Genomic DNA, 25,593 nt, shown 5'->3' with positions numbered 1-25,593 from the left:
TGTAGCTGTTTGATCTCTCTGGTCCAGATAGACTCATTAGGACCTTTTATGAAATTACACGCCTGTCATCTGGGTGTACCATCATTAACGACACTTTTCTCTCTAGAGGAGGATCTGATGGGCTGAGCTGTCAAGTCACTGGTTCCATCCATATCGGCCTTTTCTTCACTAATGTCAGATCAGTTCTGTTCCCACCTCGAGAGGGAACCCGAGAAAGCAAGGACTGCGGTTCCTAAGGCCAACTCAGGGACATATTTAAACTGCTTCCTCTGTAGTTCTTTGGTGGTGGACAGTCCGGTGTATTCTAGCCATCCTGTGGTCAGTTTTTAAAATTTGCTCTGGGCTTGAAAGGGGGTCTCAGCATGCCCTTTCCTGCCTGTCCCTTCGCAGCCACCCCTCTGGTCAGCTGTATGCTTATGGTCTGCTGTCACTGGGTGTGGAGGCATCCATAGCTCATGCTTGTCCTCCTCTGTGCATCTGAATCAACGAGATATAAATTGGGGGACAGCTGTTACCATGAACGCTGATAGTCCGGGCACTCAGACACGCGATCCAGGAACGCATTATGTGTAGGGCACTCCACCCGGAAGTGTTTCTGCTGATGGAGTGTGCCGCTGCCCTTTAGCACGGGGAGGGCAGCCGTCGGCCTGCGTTTGCAAAACGTGCATGCGAGCACCTGTTGTGCCTCACTGCTAGTGTGTCTTTCCTCCCCTTTCCAGACAGCCGCCTGAAGCTCAGCCAAGCGCAGGGGAATCTGTCGGTCCTGGAGACGCAGCAGGTGCAGCTGGAGTGTGTGGTGCTGAACCGCACCAGCGCTGCGTCCCAGCTCGTGGTCGAGTGGTTTGTGTGGAAGCCCAACCACCCGGAGCGGGAGACTGTGGCCCGCCTGAGCCGTGAGGCCACCTTCCACTATGGAGAGCAGGCGGCCAAAAACAACCTGAAGGGGCGGCTGCATCTGGAGAGTCCTTCGTCCGGCGTGTATCGGCTGTTCATCCAGAACGTGGCGGTGCAGGACAGCGGGACCTACAGCTGCCGCGTAGAGGAGTGGCTCCCCAGCCCCAGCGGCGTGTGGTATAAGCGGGCAGAGGACACTGCCGGGCAGATGGCTGTTACTGTCATGCGGCCAGGTGAGGCTTCACATCCCCAGGCCCTCACTGCTTTGGGCGTTTCCCCTCGTAAGCGTCCTACTTTGTGCGCCGCGCAAAATACGTTGTTTGCGGTTAAACATAGGAGCATTTACATTTTGCGTTTACAATTGTCTCAGATTTTTTTCCCCCTAAGCAAATGGGAAATTGCACATCTGGCTTTGGCCTAAGGTGACCCTGTCTCTTCGCTGGAGTAACATTTTTCACTTGTTGCAGAACACAGAATATTTTCTCTTTAAAGAATACATTCAGATTCAGGAGGTGGTAGATATGCAAAAACTTTTGAAACAGTAGTCGTGCGGTTCAAAAAATTGGGCTTGTAGGTTTTCAGTGGAAAACAATGGATTCATGTGCTTTAAATAGAAAATGATGAAATTTAGTCTTTCACTTCCTAATAATTTTATTGGTGCCCACGACTGTTCTGACTGCGCTGTGTGGCTATTCTTGTCCTTACCGTTGTTCCTAAAGTGGCTAAATGCACATAATTACTCGGTATAATGATCGTTACACATTTAAACCCATAATTAAAGCAGAGGTGAGCAGGATTCCTGTGTCCTCTGCAATATCACCTCCTCATTCAAGTCAGAGCGAAAAGTCAGTGCCTCCCCCCGCAGCGGACGTGGGGCAGGAATGAGCTTTGTGGCTGGGCCAGTGCGAACGCTCCGTCTTGCCCATTTTCTGAGCATCCCAGGGCCTCTGTTGGTGGTCTGGTGGGAGCATTCGTCATGTTTCCACACCTGCGTGGAGCGGCTGTCTGCCTTGGTGGGACACGGGGGCCTCGCAGCTGTGCTCACCCCATGCGTCACGGAACACACACTTCGAGAGTGAACGTGCCCTTTGTTACAGGAAAGGGCATTATCTCTCTGCTCTGTGTCTTGCCGAAGCTGGACAGGAAATCACCTCTGCCTGGGGTTACTCCTATTTGCCATGAGCTTATGTGTTTTGTCTTTTCGCCTTGCTTAGAAACTGCCGCGTGTCTTCTTCCAAAGGTAAATTGGCAGAGACGTGGCATCTGAGTGTGCTCTTCTCCCCGGAGGCTCACCGGCTTGCACGTTGCCAAACCAGGGCTCCAGGTGGCCCAGGGGCAGACAGACATTTCTGGACTGCCCACTGCATTGCAGCTTAACCTACAGGGGAGGGGGAGAAGCACCCTTCTTTCTTGTGGCTTACACCTGAAGCAGGAAAGAGTGCTAAACTGCACAGGGAGATGGTTTGGCCTCTGGCAGAAGGGGACGGACACGGGCCACCACATTAGTGAGAGACATGCTACAGGGAGTGGGGGGAGGACACGGGAAAGTGGGCCTGTTTCATTCAAAACACTTGTATTGAGTCATCACTAAGCACGCGGAAGAGCCAGGAAATTTACATGAACAGTTAAGCACCGGGGCACCTGCGTGGCTCAGTCAGGCGCCTGACTCTTGGTTTCTGCTCAGGTCATGGTCTCATCGTTCTTGAGTTCAAACCCCTGTTTGTGGAGCCTGCTTGGGATTCTCTCCCTCCCTCTGTCTCTCTCTGCTCCTCCCCAACTCAGGCTTGCTCTCTTTCTTTCAAAATAAATATATAAACTTAAAAAAAAAAGTGAATGCTTACATTGTAAGCATTCAGACGAGAAGAAAGCAAAGGGAGAGTAGGTGGGGAAGAGGCCCTTCCGGGGTCTCTGCCATCTTGCCATTGCATGGCATCACATTGGCCAGCCGCTGGGAGCTTTGGGACACCAGCTTGGTAGGCTCTGCAGGGCGAAGGTGCCCTAGGATGTGCCTTAATCTGTAGGATTCCTCTCTGATGGCTCAGGACACAGTCAGCCATGATCTCTGGAAGGATAAACCGATGCGCAAGGGAGCAGGAGTCTCTATGATAGGGTATTCTCCACCCTGCCACGTTGCCTTCCAGCGTGCTCTCCCCCACCGGTGCTGGGCCGAGGCACACTTCCCACCACCTGTACCCAGGTCCTGAGCTTTCAGGTGCCCGTGACGCACACCAAGATTCTGGATGGGGGTGTACGGGGGCTTGGCAGAGCCCCACAAAGGTGGGGGCGCCCAGCCTTGTGTTCACCTGTGAGCGACATGAAGCCAATTCATTGAAAGCCCAGGACAGTACCTGGGAAGTGGTCCTGTTTGGTCTTTATCCAAGCAGAATCCGATTTGGTATCTCTGCTTTTGTGGCTGTTATGTTGGCATGTTTTGCGAGCATTTCATCAACAGGGCCAAACAGGCCATTTAGGAGGGAGGGAATGGATTATTTGTTGAGTACCTACCCCAGTGAGCCAAACAAAGGCAGGGGGGAGGCAGCAAAATGAAGATAGAGATTATAGCTGCCCGGTGGTGTCTGTGAGGTCTGACTCACCTGCTTGGGTAACCTCTCCACGGCTGTTTTGTGTCTCCAATCTCTGTCGGGAAGATGCTGTCCGGGACATCCTTCTGGGGTCTGTGCTCAAGGTGAGGGGCACTTTCGGGTCGTTGTCTATGGCTGGGCTTCAGTCCTTGGAGAATACTTACCTCCTCGGTTCCCTGGGGCATAGGTAACCATCTACATGCACACAGTTTAAACTCCAGAACTGCTGAAGGGTGAATTCCTTGTCCAGGGTTGCCATAACAAATTAGTGCAAGCTTTGTAGCTTAAAACAACAAAAATTTATTGTCTGATGGTTCTGGAGGCTAGTGGTCTAGAAGCAAATTATCAGCAGGGCCAGGCTTCCCCCGCTCAAGTTTCTAGGGAAGAATCCTTCCTTGCCTCTTCCAGCTTCTCTGTGGTCTCAAGTATTCCCTGGCTTGTGGCTGCATTGCCCCAGTTCACACGGCCTTCTCTCTGTGTGGCCCCTTCTCTTCTCATCAGGACACCAGTCGTTGCATGTAGTGCCCACCCTAAATCCAGTAGGAGTTCATCACACCTGCAAAGACTTTATTTCCAAATAAGGTCACATTCTGAAGTTCCAGATAGGCATGAATCTTGGGGGTGGGGGGACCCTTCAGCCACTGCAAGAGGTTACAGTGAAAGTAAGTGTCCCTTCCTCCCCGGATTCCCATGAGCAGCCGTGTTACCCACCTCTTGTGAGTTCTTCCACAGATATTTTGTGCAAATGTAACCAAATCTACATATCCGAACAAAACACATTTTCTTCTGCATACAGTGGCACACAGGGTGCACAGCTCTCCTGTAGTCTAGCCATCTTCCTTGGGCCCTTCCTCATCTCTGCCATGTACTACTGCCTTACTCCTTCCAGTAGTAGTTGTGTATTGTATGTTACTGTGTTACTAGAGTGTATTTGGTGATGGACACACGGGTTGTTTTGAGCAGAGAAACTAAAACAGCCTCTTCCTCCTTTTTTGCCCCTCACCTCCCCCAGATGCCGCCCTGCAGGTGGACACGGTGGTCCCCAATGCCACGGTGTCCGAGAAGGCAGCTTTCCAGCTGGACTGTAGCATCGTTTCTCGATCAAGTCAGGACTCCCGCTTTGCCGTGGCCTGGTACTCTCTGAGGACTAAAGCTGGAGGGGAAAAGGGAGGCCCTGGCCTGGGAGAACAGGAGGAGGAGGAGGGGGACGAGGAGGAAGAAGAGGACCTCACAGAGCGGACGGCCCTGCTGAGCGTGGGCCCAGATGCTGTCTTTGGCCCAGAAGGCAGCCCGTGGGAGGGCCGGCTTCGCTTCCAGAGGCTCTCCCCCTTGCTCTACCGGCTCACCGTGCTGCAGGCCAGCCCCCGGGACACGGGGAACTACTCGTGCCGCGTGGAGGAGTGGTTGCCCGGCCCCCAGAAGGAATGGTACCGGCTGACGGAGGAGGAGTCGGCCCCCATCGGCATCCGTGTTCTGGACACAAGTGAGTTTTCCCAGGTTACAGGGGAAGGAGGTCCCTGCTGGTTCCAACTGTTGATTCCAGCGGTCTGGAAGAATGAAATCAGAGCTCGATTATGGCTCAGTAAGTGGTTTTCCCACCTGTACCAGGCATATCGGCTTTGAAACACCAGTTTGTGGAATTGACCCTTGACTGCCCCACGTGGGTAGGAATTAAAGTGATCACAAGCCTGATGTCCCACCAGATTCTATTTTAGTGAGAGCTCATCGTCCAAGTATATTGGTAGGTGTTACTGGTGGCTCCATAGCCAGCCTGGCCCCTCTTTAGCCAGTTACCGTGTTTCAGACTCATAAGAAGGGAGAAAAAAAACCCAAAACAATGAAGCCTGAGTACGGTCTGTGTTCTTGGCTAATGTGTATTTTGGAGGGTGATTTCGAGGTTTAGGGGGATGTCGCATGGTTGGGAGAACCAACTAGTAGAAGGGCAGTGGGTGATGCCACAGGGCATCTGGGAAGGGCTTAGCGGCGGCCCTGCTCCCTTGGTCCAGGACTCGGACTTCTCACCCGATCAAGGAACTCCATGGACAGAGACCAGAGGAAATAATGGCTGTGCTGAATAATTTGTTCTAACAGGGCACTCTTACAGTTGCCTTTTGTCAGAGCGTGGGACATGGCAGACTGAAGGCGGTGTTTGTTACAGTAGAATTAGCCTGGAACGCAGAAAGACAGAATCTGCTAGAAACTGTAACTTCGTTTCCGTTTCAGCCAATGCATTTTACTAGGTAATTCTGACTTGAATGTTTGAGCTTTGTCAGCTTTTTCTTTTCTTTGACTACCTCCTGTTGATTAGATGGAACCATATGAAATTGAGGTTTTGTAAGTGAAAAGTGGGTGGAGCGGGGAACTATCAGCGATTTCATGTACTGTGGAAATCTAATAAACATGTGCTGAGTTTTCTTCATAATACTGATGACAACAGCTGTGCAGTAGAAAAGAACGCAGAGAAAAGCCTAAATGAGACTCAGACCCCTGACAAACTCTAGTGCATGACCCAAAAGGACAAGGGAAGGTGTTTAGACCCGTCTGCCCACTGCGGATGCCCCTGTTTATTACGTTTCGTAGAACGTGGTGATCAGCCAGCAGCCTTATTTTCCAGGGAAAAGGGCAGGTTACCAGGGGCTGGGCCCCTGCTGAGGCCTTGTGGGTCTGGGAAGTGGGGGGCCGGTTTCATCCTCTTCCATATCCAGAATGAATTCTGTGCAGCCACAGACACACTTTTGGACACTTGTAAATGGTCCGTAATGGCATTTCAGTTGATAATGTTAACCGCTGCTAAAGTTACTCAAGTAAGCATCGTCTCTGGTAAAACTGCTCTGAGAAGCTGGCGGGGAGAGAATGTGTCACTTCCCAGAGAAACCCACTTGGAGCAGAGCTCGGCGCCAAGGGACATGGGAAACACCACCGGGCAGGAGGTGCGGACTCGGTGCAGTCAGCATCTTCTTGTAGGGGCAGCTGGGTTCACGGTCAATAAACTACATTTTCTTTTCTTTTTTTTTTTTTATGATTTTTATTTATTATTTATTTATTTATTTATTTATATGAAATTTATTGACAAATTGGTTTCCATACAACACCCAGTGCTCATCCCAAAAGGTGCCCTCCTCAATACCCATCACCCACCCTCCCCTCAATAAACTACATTTTCTTATATGACTTTCCAAGCCGCAGTCCTGGCTCCCGGTGGGAAATGGGGGGGGAAATGGCTCCCGCTTTGAATGAACTTCCAGCTGTGAGTGGAAGGAGGCGCTGCTGTGAGAACCCGGCCAGGAGGGTGGTCCCCCAACCCCTGGCAGCGGCAAGGGAAGGACAGGGTGGGCGCGGGGGTTGCGGGTGGGCTGGGCCAGGTCTTGAGGCGCAGAGGTGGGCGGTCCAGGCTCCCCGCCCTCACTGTCCTGCCTCTGTTTCAGGTTCCACCCTGCAGTCCATCATCTGCTCCAACGACGCACTCTTCTACTTTGTCTTCTTCTACCCCTTCCCCATCTTCGGCATCCTCATCATCACCATCCTGCTGGTGCGCTTCAAGAGCCGTAACTCCAGCAAGAGCTCCGACGGGAAGAATGGGGTGCCCCTGTTGTGGATCAAAGAACCACACCTCAACTACTCCCCCACATGCCTGGAGCCCCCTGTGCTCAGTATCCACCCAGGAGCCATAGACTAAGGGGACCGCAGCGGCCCTCAGCCGCAGAGGAGCTGACAGTCTCCCTTCCTGCCTCTTGCTCTGTGATCGGACGGCGGGCAGACGGCACTGCAACTCTTGGAGTGCTCTCCTGGCAGCCAACAGTCAGACTTGAGCAACGTTCCAAGTCCCGGATCCGGCACAGAGACAGACCGCCTCTAGGTGGCAGTCGTGGTCGGTTAGCTGTTTTGGAGCAGATGTCCTTATCCTGCAGAATTAGGCTTCTTGTTTTTGTTTTTGGTAATGTAGTGAGTAGCTCCAGATGCCACATCTACTCACTGATTTATATCGTATTCTCAGATAGATGTTACAGGGGTTCTTATTCTTTGTAAGGGACTCTTTTTAAATCCCTCCAGTTTACCCTTCTTGGGTTCCGTAACGTTGCGGACGAATTTCTCGTAACATACCACCGATGGCCAAAGGGAGGACGGACTTTTTGGTGCAAAGGAATCTCTTCCGGGACTCTTTGTTTCTGCATACTTGAAAATACTACTCACGGATCAGAAACATGCCCAAATGTTTTTTACATTTCTTAACGAGACTTGAAAATTATGTGTCACGCGGGCCCAATTTGTATCTTATCTTTTCCCTCAGCTGGAGTTGTTGGAACCACTTTGTAGTCAAGATGAAAGCATTGAATTTTGCTTCAAAGAACTGTGTACGTACGGGAGGAATCCTGCATAACCCCATTAGAGTAGACGATGCCCGACCGGACTGTCAGGGAAACAAAAGTAGGCTTCGTTCCAACCTTGCCAAAAAATTATATATTAAAAAAAAAAAAAATCACAACTTTGTTGGAGAACAAGTCGAAAGCCCCAAACAGCACACGCTTTGCTGGCTAACCTGGACAGAAGGCTGCATTTAGCAGCCACTGACTTTCAGATTGATCAAAGCCAGTGATTAGTGAAGGAAGGAAACAAGGCTAGTTGTTGGCTTGATCTGTTTCACAGGAGCGGCCTCGAACTGGTAACTGTGCGCGGGTGGGCTTCTATTTTAAGGTGCTTTGCCACACTCTTAAAGGAAAGTGGCCAGTGAGCCTGAAAAGGGGGCCGTGCTGAACTGAACACACAGGGCCCAAGCAGCCACCGTATGCACCCTACACCGGAGGGCACGGGGCCCGGCAGACCGCTGAGTTCCTCCAGGAGTCGGTGGTGGGAGGGCGGTGGTTTCCAGAGCCTGGAAGTTGGAGACCAGGGGAGAGATCACCACCACCCTGGAGTTACGAAGACTAGGTTTTTCTTCTTCCTTCCAACTAGATTTCTCTCCAAGGTAACGGTGTCTTTCTCATTCACCATTTCTCTCTCCATGTGTCTCACTGCCGTAAGAGTATCTGCCTAGGAGAGGTCCAGACACAGCCCGTCTGTAACCCTTGCAGACCATCTATTCTCTGCTTAGAGTCACCTCATGCCGGTGCAGGGTTTTGCCCTTCCCCTTCTTAGATCTTGTTTGTGGTCTTAGGTGATTTGGTTGTTCACGGTTATGGTGGCTTTTTATTCGAATGCCCATTAGAGCCCAACAAGGCCCCAGTCGCCCTGTTCGTTCACACTATGGAGCAGGATGCTTAGCACCCGCCCCCCCCGCCCCCCGCTCCTGTGCCCTTTTGCTCACCCCAGGGGAGAAGCATGCCCTGACTTTCCTATATTTTGCTGGCCAAGAGCGCCATCCCCTTTCCTCCGGGAACTTGCACCTTGAACCCCAAGGGTACACCCTGCTTAGAAAAAGCCACTGGGGATTCCGGAGCGAAGTCTGAGCAGAGGGTTTGTTGTCTGTCCTGAGACGCAACAGACTCCACGAGAGGCCGTGTGGGTGCCCATCTGCATCAGGGTCTTTGGGTGCGCAGGTGGTGGCCTGGGTTTTCAGCAGACGCCTTGCTGTGCCGCAGCCCAGGGGAAGCAAGGTGACGGACTGGCTTATGTAGTAGACCGGTCTCCTCTTCCTCCCCGCACACCAGTGCTGTCCTCTGAGACCCTGTGTAGGCACCACACCTTAATCCCTAACACGCTCATTTCCATGTATTATGTATGCTGCAGCAACGCTTTGGGGCTACAGTCAGGCTCAGGGGTGAGGGAAGGAGGCAGTCCTTTGCCCCATTTCTTCATTACAGGCGCGTGGGCTTTCTGTGGGAAATCGGCCCCTGCCTTGTAGCCTGAGTGCTTGAGGGAAGATGCCCGGCTTTCCTCTGTGTGAAGGGAAAGATGCCGGAGGGCTGGGACTGGCTGTGTAACTACTAAGAGCCCAGCTTGCCCACAGGTATAGAAAAGTAGGTGATGCACGCAATTAAAGATGTGGAGCGGTTACAGGAAATTTGAAAGGAAGAAAAGAAACCGAAGCCAGTATTTTAGTAATTTTTTTTTTCCCGTGTGTATTTTCTGTTGGGCTGGGGGATACCATCAAAGGGTGAGCTTTTCAGCTTTCTGTGAAGATCCCCAGGACCTTGTTTGGCCATTTCTATGGAAACGTGTGTGGTGTCAGATGAGCGGTAATGGTGCCCTCCAGTGGCTGGGAGACCTCATTGCACATGGCCTGCCGGAGCTCGGGGCATTGGACCAGGAGAGGAAAAATTGCCAACTGGTTCTCTGGACGTATTTACCTACGGCTACAATGTTGCATTAATGAAAAACTACACTGTGCTAGGCCCATTCCGGACACGGATACCACCCGCACCCTCTTTCATCAGGGTGTTTCTGTAGCAGGTTTTCATATTCTTTTCAAACAATGGTTTCTCTGCGTTTATTGTTGAAAAAAACAGGTGGGGTAAGAAAACTACCCATGCATGATGTAGAGAGCTGTTGATTTGTTTTTGTTTGTTTGTTTTTTTAAAGGAAAACTATTTGTAAAATGTTGCACTAAAATGTTTTATATACACTTCAGAGACCTGTAGTAAATTATGTTGAAAATATGGCTGTTTACAGTTACTGGAGTACACGGTCCTTCTTTCTCCCCCACCCCTCCCACCCCTTAACAGCCTGTCTTGCTCTGTGACACTGTGCCCTGGGGGTCTGGAGTTCCGCTGCTGACTTTGGCCTGCTGGGCTCCAGGGTCAAGAATTGCAGCCTTCACTGCCACATCCTGCCCCACAGCCTAAAGCGTGCCTTTGTACAAACGATGACTAAAAAAAAAAAAAAAAAAAAAAAAAAAACAACGCTTTCTCGACACTTGACTGTCATCTGCTGAGAACGTATCGTAAAAGGCTACGCGGCCTCTAGATCTGTGCAACACACAATACACCCGGAGTCCCCAGAGGCGGTTTTGGAATGGAACTTGTGAGCCTAGCTTTCCTTTTTAGCGGGGTGGGACAGGATGGGGTGGGAGGAAACTGGCGGAGAAGGGGAGAAGGAACAGCAGGAACAGAGGCGGAGGGCCTCTGCAGCAAGACCACACCATCTCTCCCAAACGATGTGCTGCTGTCCTGACCGGGGAAATCGTCAGCAAGCATTTTCCAGGATGGAGGACAGAGCGGCACCAGCACACCAGCCTCTGTGCCCTGCACACCTGGAATGCTGGGATGTTTGTGGGGCCTGGGGTGGGGGGGGGGGAAGTTCAGCCCTTCTGCAAAGTGAGAATGACAGAATGATTAAAGCCACAGCAGCCATACAGCATTAGGCAGAACCCATCTGTAATTCTTTAAATGGCACAGAATATGCAAAAGCAACTAGAGGGACGGTAAAAAGCAGAGGGAGGCGCTTCCTTTTCTTTTTCTTCTTTTTAAAAATCAAACCTTTCAGAGGCTTTAATGTGTGTTTCCCCCAGCTCCGCAGCCCTATCTGCAGCATCCTTATCAACTTCTTGCAGCTGCTGGCCTGGCGAGGACTTGAAATGTGATTGTTTATCCCTTGGGTATCCAGAATGGCTCCATGTTAAGCCTTGCATATTACTTTTGCCTAATTTTTTCCCCAAATGCTCTCTTTCTGCCAGGGAACATTTTAAAAAGGGAAGAAGACTGCCCCTCTACGCCTTGGGTGCAAATCTGCCCAGTGTTTATGTAAGTGAAGTGAACAAACACTTCCGAAGCAAGAGGCAGAGACAATTTCCATGTATGTGGGATTAGGGGTAGTGTTGTGCTCAGTGCATTCTGGAATGTCTAAGCTTCCTTGGGGGTGGGGGGGTGGGGGTAGTTGCAAGGTTGGCCAGAACTAGAGCCAGGGTACCAGAGAGGGACATGCTTGGAAGAGCAGCCACCCCATGCCACATGAACAGGCTGAAATGAGGCCCCCTTTCTTACCCCTAGTTCATGATTATCTACACTGACAAGCTGATAAAACTGGACCTCTCAATACTGGCCACGGGACGAAAAATATATCTACTCTCCTTTTGATGGCGAGTCCTCAGTATACGAATAGAGCCTTTTTGGCTCATTGCGTAATCCAGGTCCACCTTTCTGAGCCACTTTTGATTCATGAAGTCGGCTAGGCCACACATATAAGCTCTTCTAAAAATGCTTGACAGAAGCACAGCATTTCTCTTATTTTTTTTTTCAACGTTTTTTATTTATTTTTGGGACAGAGAGAGACAGAGCATGAACGGGGGAGGGGCAGAGAGAGAGGGAGACACAGAATCGGAAACAGGCTCCAGGCTCCGAGCCATCAGCCCAGAGCCCGACGCGGGGCTTGAACCCATGGACCGCGAGATCGTGACCTGGCTGAAGTCGGACGCTTAACCGACTGCGCCACCCAGGCGCCCCTTTTTTTATTTTTTTTTCAACGTTTTTTATTTATTTTTGGGACAGAGAGAGACAGAGCATGAACGGGGGAGGGGCAGAGAGAGAAGCACAGCATTTCTCTTAATAAAAGACCTGACACTGATTGTCAGTCTTGGTCAGAGGAGCGTCCAGCCAAAGAAGACCCAAAGAATCCTATCTCACCCAAAGGCTGGAGACCATGACCTGAAGCATACTTCCCAGCCCCAGGTGACTGGGCAGTCCTTTCCTCTGCCCTGCTCTTGAGAGGGTTGGCGGCTCCTGCTGGCCAGTCCCAGCAAGGCACAGCTGCCTATCCCAAAGTTGCACCCGCTCTCCTACCCAAAGGGAGAGAGTGGCAATTTGGATTTCGCGTTAGTTGGACTCCCAGTCCTGCCCCTTACTGTGTGTCCTTGGACAAGTCGTTTACCTTCTCTGAGCCTCCGTTTCCTCCTCTGTGAAACTAGGGACAGCAAGAAGATAAAATTATTTCAGGTAATGCACTTAACTAACACAGGGCCTGGCTTAGTGCTCAGCAGATGTTTGCTAGGATCACTTCTTGGTTCAAAAACTCTCAGGGGCTCTCCAGTGTCTAAAAGTTTGACCCTATCCCAACTTTCCCAGTTGGTCTGAGTTCCTACCAGCCAGGGGCAGAGCAGAAACTTGATTTCCTCACGTTTTGTGCTGTTCACTGCCCCTGCCTCACGTTCCCAGTATCTACACATAGTAGGGGGTGTCTTAAGCTAGCATGCTTCATGGTACGTGACATTGGTCCCAGAAACTTCACCGATGGAGATAGCTTTTAAGATGTTATGGCTGATTTAAGAACTAAGGAATTCTTACGGTTCAAGTGTTTTGAGTGGTTTTGGGATCCTCACTTGATGTTGGAGATGACATCAGCAAGAAAGCACACTTCCGCTTAGTTTCACAAGTGACATGTTAGTGTTTACTAGGACAGGAGGGAGTCCTGTTCATGGGGAGAGCTTCCAGGTCCCGTGGAACTTAGAGTTCCCCTGACTCCCATCACTGGACAGAGGCAATTCCTGTGCAGACAGGGAGACCATCGTGACGAGCTGGTTCTGGGAGCAGAGTAGTTTGGTCTGGGGTCAGACAGGCAGCAGAGAGGGCAAGCCAATCAAGAAGACTAATCACTAGGGTGGAGTGTTCCAGATGACTGCTGCAGCCCGGGCGGGAGGTTTTGGGGGAGGTCACACAGTGAGGGGATCCACCACACCGGACTCCTCAGCCTAAGGGAAAGTCCACAGTTGAGATGGAGGTAGAGAGGAAAACACAGAGGAAACTGAGAAGGGAGAAACCCAAGGCTGGAAGTTCCAGCTCCGGAGGAAGGGAGTGCTGGGCGTCGGGGGCAGCCTTCAGGAAAAGGTGGCTGGACCTCGAACGAGATCGGCGGGACCAGGTAATCCCGCACATCCTAGCAGGGGTCCAAAATGTTTCCTTTTAATGTGCGCGGACAGTGACCCGCAGGAAAGGCGAGCCCCGCGATCTGCTGTTGGAAAGCGCTGAAGGAATGAAGGGCCTGGGAGCCTCCCAGTCCTCTGGGAGAGTCCTCCAGTCACCGCAGAGGCCGGCCAAGCGGGGCGCAGCTCCCCCTCCCCCCACTTGTGGACACAGGCCTCCGTCTCGTCCCAAACGTCCAGCAAAAGTGCTGCAGGAGGAGGAGGAACCAACACAAGCTTGGTTTTAAAGACGCAAGCCACCGTGAAGGGACAGCTCCACAGAGCAGACGGGGAGGCGGCAGAACGACTTTGGGGACCGGGGGGAGGCAGGATGGCGTCTGGAGCAGATGCAGGGTGCGGGGGCGGCGCGCGGCTGCGCCCGACCCGACCGGGAAGGAAGCTCCAGAGTTGGAAGGGGGAGCCAGCCGAGCGCGGGGCGGAGCATGTGGGTGGGGCAGGGCTAGCGAGGGGGCGGGACGGGGCGGGACTAGCAAGGGAGAAGGCGGGGTAGGGCGGGGCCAGCTAGGGTGGGGCGGGGCCAGCGAAGCGGCAGGGAGGGGCCAGCGAGGGTGGGGCGGAGCCAGCGAGGGTAGCGAGGGTGGCGCGGGACCGACGGAGGACGGGACCGGGCCTGCGCGCGGCGCCAGGCGGAGCTGCCCTGGAACTTGCAGCCCACGCTGGCCCAGTCCGGGCGTAGAGGCTGGCCGGACGAGCCATGCACGCGGGGAGAGACGGGCTCTTGGCCGCGGGGATTCTCGGTGTGGCCTGTCTGGTGCTCCATTTGGGTGAGTGGAGGCCGCCCCCGGGACCCGGCGGGGACTGGGCGGTGCCGGAGATGTCCGGGGACCCCGGGGTTCCGGCGCCGAGTGGACGGGCGGCGCCCGAGGAGGCTGCAACTTGGGTTGGGGAGCGGGGGGGGGTGGCGGGGGAAACGCTGCCCGCGGAGAGACTTGTCCCGTCGTCAGCGAGTCTCTCGTGGGTAGTCAGGAAGTAACTTTGACCTTAGGCACCGGAATCCGGTTGGGAAGAGGGACCGGACTCCAGCTCGCTCACCTCTCCGGCGTAGTTTCCTCTAAGACCCCTCGGAACTCCCTCCCCACCCCCCCGCCCCAAGTCGTGTCACCTCACGACTCACTGTTTCTCCGGAAGGGTGTGCCTTTTCTAAGTTCCAGGGACTGCTAGCGGCTTCCCCTCCCCCGGGTACTTCGCCGCCGCCAACTTGGTCTGCCCTTTCACTGCTTCCGCTGCCTGGGAGCCCTTTGAGGACGGGGCTGGGCAGCGGGCTCCACCTGCCCGAGGAGTCGGCTGGTCCGCCGCGCGGGGAGGGGGCGCGCGAGCTCGCTCGGCCGCCTGGCGCCCCCGCCCTCGCCGCCCCTTGCCCCCTTGCCCTCTCTCCTCCGACACCGCGCGTTTGACTGGCACTGCTGCCGGCGGGGGACCTGGGACGGGGACTGGCCGAGGGGAGCGTCTGAGTGGGCGATGGCCTCACTCCGGGATTCCTAAGTAGGGCGGCCGGTGCTCTTTCCTGCCCTTTGAAACCCTAAGGGAACTGCCTTCATCCCTTTCCCACTTCTTCAGCCGGATTAACAGCCCCATGAAATAAATGTCTGGCTCCGCTGTTACCTCCCCACTTTCTTTCTTTCTTTCTTTTTTTTAAATTTTTTTTAACGTTTATTTATTTTTGAGACAGAGAGAGACAGAGCATGAACGGGGGGGGGGGGTCAGAGAGAGGGAGACACAGAATCCGAAACAGGCTCCAGGCTCTGAGCTGTCAGCACAGAGCCCGATGCGGGGCTGGAACTCACAGACCGCGAGATCATGACCTGAGCCGAAGTCGGCCACTTAACCGACTGAGCCACCCAGGCGCCCCCAACCTCCCCACTTTCAGTAAACCCCTAACACACACGGTCCTGGCCAAACCCCCGGAGCATGTTTATAAACCCTTAACTACTTTTCCTTAACGGGAGGGTTTCCCGTTGGAGGCCCCTTGGCCCAAACTACACATCAATCTTCCAGCCACTGAGTGCCTGTGGGGTACCCTTATCTGTGGAGTACAGCTTGCGGGGAGGGGTTGAGAGACCTCAAAAGCGCCTGCATTGCAAGGTACAGAAGTAAATGTAAGACAGGCCTGTGAGCATAAGGTGCTGTGGGCATACAGAGGGAGAGAAGACTGTCGTGAAGTCAGGTATCTCTTGTGAAGCAAAGACTTCAGGGTAGGGAGGGTATGTGAACCTAGCCAACCGGGATATGTGGTGTGTGGACACGCGGTGATGTGGCAGAGGATTCCAAGAGGTGACAAAGACAACTTGGCAGGCGAAGGAGAACTCTTTCTGGGCCTGGCAGAATCGGAACCCTGTGCTTAGGAGGGATAATCTGGCCTCCGTGCAGAGGAAGGGGTGTAACCGGGAGGAATCGGAGGCAGGGAGGCCAGGGCAGGTGCTATCACAGGACCCCAGGAGCTTTGAGGCTTTCCTATGCTGGTGGCCGTGGAAACCAGGAGACACGCAAACAGGCAGAATCTGACTCATTGGGAAGCAGCCCACCAGTGATTAAGAGCATCAGCTCTGGGACGCCTGGATGGCTCAGTCGGTCAAGCATCAGACTGCAGCTCAGGTCATGATTTTATAGTTCGTGAGTTCGAGCCCACATTGGGCTCTCTGCTGTCAGCTCAGAGCCTGCTTCAGATCCTCTGTCCCCCTCTCTCTCCCTTCTTCACTTGCTCTCTCTCTCTTTGTCTCTCTCTCAAAAATAATAAACATTAAATTAATAAAAGAGCATCAGCTCTCCAGTCAGATGCTTGGCTTCCCACCCTGGCCCTGCCCCTCACCCGAGTTGTAACTTCTGTACATTACCTAACTTTTCCATGCCTCGCTGGGCATGGAAGACAGAGACCACTTGCCTTGGAAGAGAGAGACCACTCACTGGTGAGGAAGGATAATAATAGTGTGTGCTTCATAGAATGATTGTGAACGTCAGTCACTGAACAAATTCTTACTGTCAACTATGTGTTGGGCACCGTACAAGAGAGTGGGGTTGCAACAAAGAACAGACTTCCCTGCCTTTGTGAAGCTTATGTTATAATGGGGGAATAAATGAGTAAATATGTAGACATTGAGTGGTGGTAAAGTAAACACTGAGGAATCAGAGATTAGTAATGCAGAGAAAAGGAGAGTGAGTGTGGTAATATTTCTTTTTAATTCTTTAAAACTTTGGAACATTGCAAATCTGTAGAATAGTTGCAGAAAATAGCATAATGAACCCTTATACAGTTTTCTTCTGGAATCACCAGTTATTAACATCTTGACACCTTTGGTTTACTTCTCTCTGTTCATATACTTGTACACTTAATTTTTTTGTGTAAACCTTTGAGAGTTGCAGATCTTTTTTTAAAAATATAATTTATTGTCAAATTGGTTTCCATACAACACCCAGTGCTCATCCCAACAAGTGCCCTCCTCCCTGGCCATCACTCACTTTCCCTCCTCCCCCCACCCCATCTAGCCATAGTTTGTTCTCAGTATTTAAGAGTCTCATATGGTTTGCCCCCTCCCTCTCTGTAACTTTTTTCCCCCTTCGCCTCCCCCGTGGTCTTCTGTTAAGTTTCTCAAGATCCACATATGAGTGAAAACATACAATATCTGTCTTTCTCTGCCTGACTTATCCCACTTACACAATATCCTCCAGTTCCATCCGTGTTGCTGCAAATGGCGAGATTTCATTCTTCCTCATTGCCAAGTAGTATTCCATTGAATATATAAACCACATCTTCTTTATCCATTTGTCAGTTGATGGACACTTAGGCTCTTTCCATAATTTGGCTATTGTTGAAAGCACTGCTATAAACATTGGGGTATATGTGCCCCTATGAATCAGCACTCCTGTATCCCTTGGGTAAATTCCTAGCAGTGCTATTGCTGGGTCATAGGGTAGATCTATTTTTAATTTTTTGAGGAACCTCCAAACTGTTTTCCAGAGCAGCTGCACCAGTTTGCATTCCCACCAGCAGTGCAAGAGGAGAGTTGCATATCTCATGACACCTTACCCCTAATATGTGAACATATGTTTTCAAAGAACAATATGTCTCCAGTAAGCCATGGAACCATGATCACAGTCAGGAAATACACCATCGATATGATACTGTTTTCTGGTAGAGTCCAGAAGCCAATCCTGGAGCACATTCTGCATTTGGTAGTCATGCCTGTTTAATCCCCTTTATTTATTTTTTATTTTTTAATGTTTATTTTTTTTGTTTTGAAAGAGAGAGAGAGAGAGAGAGTGGGAGGGGTGAGGGGCAGAGAGAGGGGGAGAGAGAATCCCTAGCAGGCTCCTAGCAGTCAGTGCAGAGCCCCACATGGGGCTCGATCACGTGAACCATGACATCATGGCTTGAGCTGAAATCAAGAGTCGGAAGCTTAACTGACTGAGCCACCTGGGTGCCCCTAATCCCTTTTCATCTAAAACTTGCCAACTCTTTTTTTTGGGGGGGTGTACTTTATGACATCACCACTTTTGAAAGGTCTGGGCCAGTTTTCTAGAATGTCCCACGATTTGGCTCATCTGTTTTCTCATGATTAGATTCTGGAGTGTTAGATTCTGGAATCAGAGTCAGGAATGTTTCACAGGTGTGTTGTGTCCTCCGTGCATCTCATTAGGGAGCAGATGCAGTCCATTTGTCCCATTATTGGAGACCTTTGGTTGTTTTGTGAAGGTGATCCAACCAGATTTCTCCTTCGCAGAGGCACCTGTTGCCCTTTGTAAATAAATAATACATGATTTATCAAGTGACACCTTGAGATTGTGTGACTGTCCTGCAACAATCTCTCACCTGATGTTTCAGCATCCAGTGGTGATTCTTCCCCAGGTCCCTTAAAATATTTGTAGATGGCAATTGTCTCTCCCTAATTTTCTTGATACACCATTGACATTCTTCAGTAATGAAGAGCTTTTTCATTGTATTTTTTTAGTATAAGTATAGACTCCTGGATATTTTTTAAGATAGCATTCTTGTTATTATCTATTTTGATGCCCAGTGACCCAGAATTTGGCAGATGGGAACCTCTGTGTACCTCAGTGTTCTTTGCCATGTTTCCATCAGTTTTTGAGCATCTCCTACTTTCTGGCACGGAAAGATGTTCTGGACTCATTTTGTACCTTTTCGGCCTGTGCTTGTAATCAGTAGATTCTCCTGTTCCTCTGAGTGGGAGACGGAATTTAGAAATCAGTATTTTTGGGGTGCTAGGTGTGCTGAAGGCTAATGGAGTCATGGTTTCTAGGCTCTATCCGTTCTCAGAACTAGGGAAATAGAGTTTTCACGAAGTTATGAGTTTATCCTTTTACCACGAAGCCTAATGTAACCATTTGGTTCATCGTTTCCTCCTTTCCCTATTTGTACCTCCTTTTGCCACAGTGAGAACTCTGTTCTTTATAGAATCAGTATATTTTCCTAATATACATTAAACACAAAATAGTTTCCTAATTGCTATACCAGTACCACTACCAAGCACAAACTTTATTAAATACAGTTCAAGGTTTATTTATAGTTCTGTTTATTCTTCCATATAGCCCACTGAATATGTACAGAAAACTGTATTTTAAAGTTATTTTTTCCTTCTGTGTGGTTATGCTATCAACTCAGTATATAGTTGAATTAATTTTTTTAAACTTTAAAAAAAAATTATTTATTTCGAGAGAGAGTGATTGAGCATGAGCGAGGGAGGGGCAGAGAGAGAGGGAGAGAGAATCCCAAGCAGGCTCCCTACTGTCAGCGCAGAGCCCGACGTGGGCTAGTCAGATCATGACCTGAGCCAAAATCAAGAGCCAAACACTCCACTGACTGAATCACCCAGCTGCCCCAATTTGTTTTGTTTCTATTCAATTTTAGGGTTCCCCTCCCTTGATTTAATTTTTAAATACGTAAAATATTAACATGGTTCCAATCAAACCATGTAAAAAGATAAGCTCAGAGAAAATCCTATTCCCACCTTCTCCAGCTGTTATAGCAGATACTGTTTGTTTCTGTTTTACCTTTCTTGTTTCTTTTTATAGATACAGATATGCAACCATAGTACTACTTTATGTACTCTTCCGCTCCTTATTTTTGTCTCTTAACCACATGTCTGGATAATCTTTCCATATCAGTTCACAGAGATCATTCTTATTGTCTTTTTATAGTTGTATAGTACTCCATGGGCTGAATGTGTGATATTTCATTCAGCCACTCTACTTTCTAGTGGTTACTGTTTTATACGGTGTAGTCAGGGGAGGGTCTCCTTAATTGTTCGGGGGAGTGGTATTCCAGGCAGGGGGGCTGGCAGCAAAAACCCTGAGATAAGCTTCAGGCATTTAAGGAACTTCAAGGAGACCACTGTACGAGAAAGTAGTAGGAAATGAACTTGTAAACATAATCAGGGCCAAGTCCTGGAGATGGTTTTATGGGCCCCGTTAAAGGCTGTGACTTTTTTTTACTCCCAGCAAAATAGGAAGTTTTAGAGGATTTTGGACAGGAGCGAAATTACAATGGTGGAGTGTTTCAATGAATTACTCTGGCTGCTTCGTGGAGAACAATCTATAGAGGGGCAAAGGAGAAGCCGGGAAACCAGTTGGGGAGGCTGTAGGCACAGTGCTGGTAAGAAATGATTGCAAGAGAAGAGGACTGAATGGGAGATAGGGGGATGTGTTTGGAAGGTAGAGCCAGCAGGATTGGGTGCTGGGTTGCATCATCAGGGTAACATGTGGACAGGGCCTTGGTAGTGCTGGGCAGGTAGGAAAGCTCAGTAAGAACCTGCTGTCTTAGTTGTTTTTTGTGGGGTTTGTTTTGTTTTGTTTTGTTTTGTTTTTTTCTTTTAGCAGAACCTGCCTTATTCTGCTGCTGTGGACATTTTATGGTTCCTTTATCTTGCCAGCCATCTCCCCAGCTCGAGTTTCTTTCCTTGTATAGGAACCAAGTTGTAAACTGCTTCTTTAAAAGTTCCTTTCATTGATGTATTTTCATGTTGTTTTTAACAACAGTGGCAAATCTGGACATTAGATGCTACCGGTTTGTCAAGCATGTCTCCATTTTAAGTTATAAAGTTATCTCGCATTATTATGTGAGACTTCTTCATGTTTTTTGCTGCAATCAAGGTTCAAAGAGTCTGTGTGTTCTTACTTAGGAAGAAGACAATTTGAGTGAAAGTAACGCTGTGTATTCCTGCGGGAAAACGGGGCCCATTGTGGTAATAGTAGCTGTCACGGATTGAGTAGGTGCTCTGCGCCAGGTTCTGTGCTTAGCAGTTTTAGACTTTTGTTTTCATTGAACTGTCACACCAGGTTTTTTTTTTTTTTTTTTTTTTTTTAGGTAGAGACTGTTAAAGAGGAGAACAAAGGTTAGGTAGGTTAAGTACTTTGACCAAGTTCACACAGGCAAGGAGTGAGCGCGTGCCAGAATCCAGGTCCATTTGACTCAAAATCCATGCCTTCCCAACACAAGATTAGATAAGCCACACTTATGAAAACATGAAGAGCATACATAATCTCTGTCTCCCTCTCTTTCTCTGTTTATTGTTTTAGTAATCTCTACAGCCAGCACGGGGCTCAAACTCAGTGATCCTGAGATCAAGAGTCGCACACTCTCGCACTGAGCCAGCCAGGCAGCCCCATAGATGATCTCTTATATGTGACGTGTACACATTGTCCGCTGTAATTTTGCCAAGGCCTGTGAAATTATATAGGACGGCACAGTTACCAATCACGGAAGATTGCTTTCAACATCACCATCTACAAAGGGGGCTTGGGGAAACCTCCTCTGGGATTGTAGAATTCAGAATGGGGATTTATTTACGTGTTTATTAACATTTTGTTGTAGTTATACTCTGTCTATACACCCACACTTCACTCCCAAGTACTTTTGCATAGTGTTAATAATATAGTATTTGTGAAAATTAACAATAATCTTATAATATCACCTAACTTCTGCCCTTATTCAGATTTCCCTAATTGTCACAAGAATGTCTTTTTTTTAAAAAACCAGGATCTCAACTTGCACTTGTGACTAAGTTTTTGGTTTAATTTTGATGGGCCTCTGAGAAATTTTGAAAGACCGTTGGAACCACCTTTTAAGAACGAGATCTAAGAATGTGTCTCATCGCCTCTTGAGCACTCTGACTTTTCTGGAATAAAAACAGGCTTTCGGGGTAGGTTTTGGTTTCTCTGCTTGAAAGCAGAAAGTTTGCCTGCGTCCACGAGTGCTCATTTGCATGACTTTTCCATCTTCTGATTTCCTCTCACGTTTCTTAAGTGCAGAAAGCTTTTTCAAGCTTTTACAGGAGGCTATAGCCTCTTAGATTCTGCAGTTGCAAATCAAACCATCCGTCTCAGGACTAAAGTGAAACCAGGATACTACTTTCCATTTGCTCGGACAAGTTGAGGTCTGAATACGAAGCATAAGATAGCGAGACCAACCCCAGGAAAGTGCTGGAAAATATTTTAGTAGTTCTTTGGAGATAGCTTTGAGTGCCTGCCACCAGCCTCAAAGGAAAATGTCTTCCAATTACTTTATGGGCACAGGATCTTCTCCTTTGACTTCTTTCTTACTTCTTCTTCTTCTTCTTCTTTTTTTTTTTTTGTCCTTTTTCTTTTCTTTAAATCTCTTGCCCTTGTGCCCTGTGGTCTTTTCCTTCTCAGCTGCTGCTCGTGCCTGTGGGGCTCCAATGAAAACCAGTAGAAGTAAGAGACCTCTTGCCCAGAGTTCCTGAAATAAGTTCATGTCTGCTCTCTGCCCCCAGCTGGGAACACCTAATTCTAAGGTCTGCCCTTTGTGACCTTGAGATATCTCTTCTGTCAACCAGGTATCCATCTGAGGAAGCTAAATTATTTTGATAGACTTGTTCTCAGGCCCATTTTGGGTCCTAATGGCCTTCACTTCCTTTTCGTAGTGTTCCCCAAAATGTCTGTTGTGACTAGTGTCTGAATTTCCACCCGGCTCACTGCTGTGTAGTTTCATGAACATTTTCCCCCTGTAACAGTTAAGAACTAGGGAAAAAAATGATGTGTTACATACACATTCAGAAAATAATGAGAAAATCAGATTCATAAGAAACTAATCATAAGTGAGTTTTTCAACTATGAACTGAATAACTGGAGAATAGTAGGGATGATAAAGAAATTCCTAACGAAATGATCAATAGGGTGTAGAACTACCTTGAATCAGACTTTGGAGAATAAGTTTTAAGAGACTCTTAAAGAGAGTCTTAAATAGCTCTAGTGAAAACCTTATTCCCCAGAGCATGCTGTAGTTTTGAGATGCCTCCTCTAACAAGAACGTGTGGCTTTTGAGGATGGTGAGCTCACAAATGTGGCTGTTGAGCAAGACGGTACATGGGTATCTTGGAAGGACAGGCTGGGGGCAGTGCTGTCAGTTAGAAACACGATACAAAGCAGATGAAATTGATTTTGATGATATGTTTTCTGTCACCTAATACAGCCACGATGTTTTCATTTCCACATGTAGTCAATATCAAGAATATTACCGAGGGATTTTACGTTCCCTTTTTCGTATTAAGCCTTCAGTGTCTGGTGAGCATTTTGCGCTCACAACACGTCTCATTCCGGACAAACCACATTTCGTGGGCTCTTGAGCCGTGTGTGGGTGGTGGTTACGGAGGCACGTTGTACAGACTGAGAGGGAAATGAGACGGTGTTGTAGTGTAAGAACGGAATATAATGGGCCATATTCTAGCATGACAGAAGAGAGAAAAACTCAAAAGGAAACTGATTTAATTGGTTCCAACATCTAAATTCCAGGTGAGCTCACCCAGGAGGCAAAGAGTAGCTTGACCACTGAAAGCACCTGTGAGGCGAGTTCTGGGGGGGGTATGGAGGGGTGTTCTGAGCCTGGGGGGAGGATTATTGCCTGCTGAGATTCAGGTGGCTGCTGTTTCAGGCTGAAATACAGGAAACAGGGAAGCAGGGTGGTGCAGCCGAGAGCAGTGGGTTCCCGTCTTTAGCAGTCATGGCCCCACAATCCCCTGACCGGGTCTGGAGGAGGGTGGAATTGTGGCCAACAGTGCAGGCTTTGGAGCTGGCTGCCCTTGTCCGGACACCAACCCTGTCCTGGGCCAGCTGAGAGACCTGGGCCAGCTCCTAAACCTCTCTGAGTCCTAGTTTCCTAGTTTCCTCATCTGTCGCCGGGTGGCTCCCATTTTTGGCATGTTCTTCCCCATACTCTCAAGCTCATACCCTCACTTTTTCCTGGGCTGAGCTGGCCTAGGGTTCATTTGGATCGGATTTCTGAAGAGCTGGGTTAAAGAAACAAGCTGCATTGCACTTCCTTCAGTAAAAAAAAGACTCCATTTCTTCTTTATTATCTCCATACCCGGTGAGCAGATTTCCTACCCCAAAACAGGGACTAATATGAGGACTGATTAATATGAGAATACCTGGGGACCTAATAGGACAGATTATTTGATATTAGACATGTTAGGAGAGTGGCCTCTCCTCTGTATCATCAGTGGGTATATGTGGAGAGACTCTTTCTCTCCCAAAATGCCACCACCTTCATACTCCAGGTGGATGTCAGCTGAGAGTGTGCTGTGACGCAGTGGAGAAACGCTGTGGTCACAAGCCCCCGTCTGGACAAGAGACTCATCTGCTCACTAGGGATCAGAATACTCCAACCCCTGCTGTCGTCATGCTTAAATGAGTCTTTAACTGAAACACCGTTATAATGTCGAACATACGGGGGGAAATACTAAGGCTTAAATAATAGGGTACTGAAACTTTTAGGGGATTTTTTTTCCGTCCAGTGAACTTTTAACTGCTAAAATCTGCAGGCCATCCTTAAAAATATTTCAGAGAGAAATATTTTATTTTTAAAAAGAAATTTTTTTTAATGTTTATTTATTTTTGAGAGAGGCAGAGACAGAATGTGAGTGGGTTAGGGGCAGAGAGAGAGGGGGACACAGAAGCGGAAGCAGGCTCCAGGCTCTGAGCTGTCAGCACAGAGCCCGACGTGGGGCTCGAGCTCACGATCATGACCTGAGCTGAAGTCAGATGCTCAACCGACTAAGCCACCCAGGCACCCCTAATTTTAAAATCGCATTGTTCAATTCTAAGGAAAAAAAAAAAAAAAAACTCAAGAAAAACCTTCCTTCCAGATACCGGGAGGGTGGGCAGCTCCTTTCTAAGAAATGGCATCAGTGAACACCTTGCTTCTCCTTAAACCTCAGATGGGCTATTACTTTTGATTAGGAGCTGACATCCTGCATGGGTACGAGCAGATCTGGTACAGTAGGAGGTGTAGCCTAGTTAAGCTGGAAGGGGAAGCAGGGGACAAAGGGGACCATCCCCAAAAGAACAGCAGTGGGGGAGAGATGGGAGTGGGAATCCAGCACTCCCCCCCACCCCTCCCCCCCCCACCCCCGGTCTGGCTGTGGGGCTGGTGGTAGGTGTCAGGGGAAGGGGACTGTTTTGCCTGCACACGAGGGGTCCCAGGCCACTTACTCTTCAGCTCCAGTTAAATGTCTCCACTTCTCTTTGCTGAGTTCACGATTCATCAACCAGATTCCACAGCAGCTTGGGGATTTGCAAAGCTCAGGGTTTGAGGTAACTGCCAACTTCTATGGTTTTTGTCAGGAAGCCCCGCCTTTTGGACTACAGTTAAGCTGTATTCAGATAAGTGAAGGCACTCAACCAACATTTATGGAGTGTCCTTCCTGCGCCAGACCACGCAGATACGACAAAGACCAAGGATGACACTGTCTTTGTCCTCAGAGGGTTAGCCTGGCTGGGGATACCCTTGAACTCAGCTTGGAATTAGTTGCCAGCTTTTACGAATGAGAAGTTTTCCGTGAAATCTGAATGTGCAGCATTTTTTGGAAAAGCAGAAGTTCTGCAAATTCTATGTGCCCACGTGGGTGGGAGCTGAGGAGTCAGTCCCCAGAGGAGCACGTGCTCACCAGCGCCCCCTCTGTCTGTGGGCTGCAATGTTGGTCTCGGCCAGAGTTTTGTCTGCCAGTTCTCCCAGGCTCCTTGGTGGCTCCTGTGGTTTGGCTCGTTCCCCTCGTAACGTCTTTGTTTGCCCCTCGTTGTTTCCTTCCCTGCTCTTTCCTTGCTCTGCTCGCCCTACGTTCGAGCCACTCCTGTCCCCACCCCGTGTATGACTTACCAGTGCACACAAAGGCCTTCGTTTCTCATGGTCTTTCATTGTGAAGCCCTGTCCCGTGTCCCTTTGTCACATCTGAAGTTGTTTACAAACGATACCGCCACCATCACAAAACCCAGGTTTTGAATTTGGGTCCCCCTTTTGCATTTTGG

The 25,593-nt window shown here is 49.4% G+C and overlaps 2 protein-coding genes and 1 long non-coding RNA gene across 7 annotated transcripts in view; 2 read left to right on the top strand and 1 right to left on the bottom strand.

Annotated features, from left to right (window-relative positions):
* The window catches only part of IGSF3 (immunoglobulin superfamily member 3), a 93,023-nt gene extending 82,933 nt beyond the window's left edge, over positions 1-10,090 (top strand). For all 4 annotated transcript variants that reach the window (XM_030327056.1, XM_030327053.1, XM_030327054.1 and 1 more), the window contains 3 exons: positions 720-1,127; positions 4,489-4,959; positions 6,902-10,090. In XM_030327056.1, the coding sequence (XP_030182916.1) occupies positions 720-1,127; positions 4,489-4,959; positions 6,902-7,152 (1,130 nt within the window). In that variant the 3' untranslated portion in view covers positions 7,153-10,090. The remainder of the gene's footprint in view (positions 1-719; positions 1,128-4,488; positions 4,960-6,901) is intronic.
* A 1,805-nt stretch (positions 10,091-11,895) lies between these two features.
* Positions 11,896-13,205, bottom strand: LOC115521674. The gene is made up of 3 exons (XR_003971134.1): positions 12,689-13,205; positions 12,276-12,308; positions 11,896-12,183 (listed from the first exon to the last, which is right to left on the bottom strand). It is a non-coding gene; the product is annotated as an uncharacterized LOC115521674 (long non-coding RNA).
* A 694-nt stretch (positions 13,206-13,899) lies between these two features.
* CD58 (CD58 molecule) overlaps positions 13,900-25,593 on the top strand; it is a 40,520-nt gene continuing 28,826 nt past the window's right edge. Inside the window, exon 1 of one of the 2 annotated variants that reach the window (XM_030327059.1) lies at positions 13,900-14,087. In XM_030327059.1, the coding sequence (XP_030182919.1) occupies positions 14,018-14,087 (70 nt within the window). In that variant the 5' untranslated portion in view covers positions 13,900-14,017. The remainder of the gene's footprint in view (positions 14,088-25,593) is intronic. The other variant, XM_030327057.2, reaches the window with a different exon arrangement.

This window comes from Lynx canadensis, chromosome C1, assembly GCF_007474595.2.
Source record: "Lynx canadensis isolate LIC74 chromosome C1, mLynCan4.pri.v2, whole genome shotgun sequence".
Lineage (NCBI taxonomy): Eukaryota > Metazoa > Chordata > Mammalia > Carnivora > Felidae > Lynx > Lynx canadensis.
Note: the sequence above shows the minus strand (reverse complement) of the source record. Positions and strands in the feature narration are given on the sequence as shown.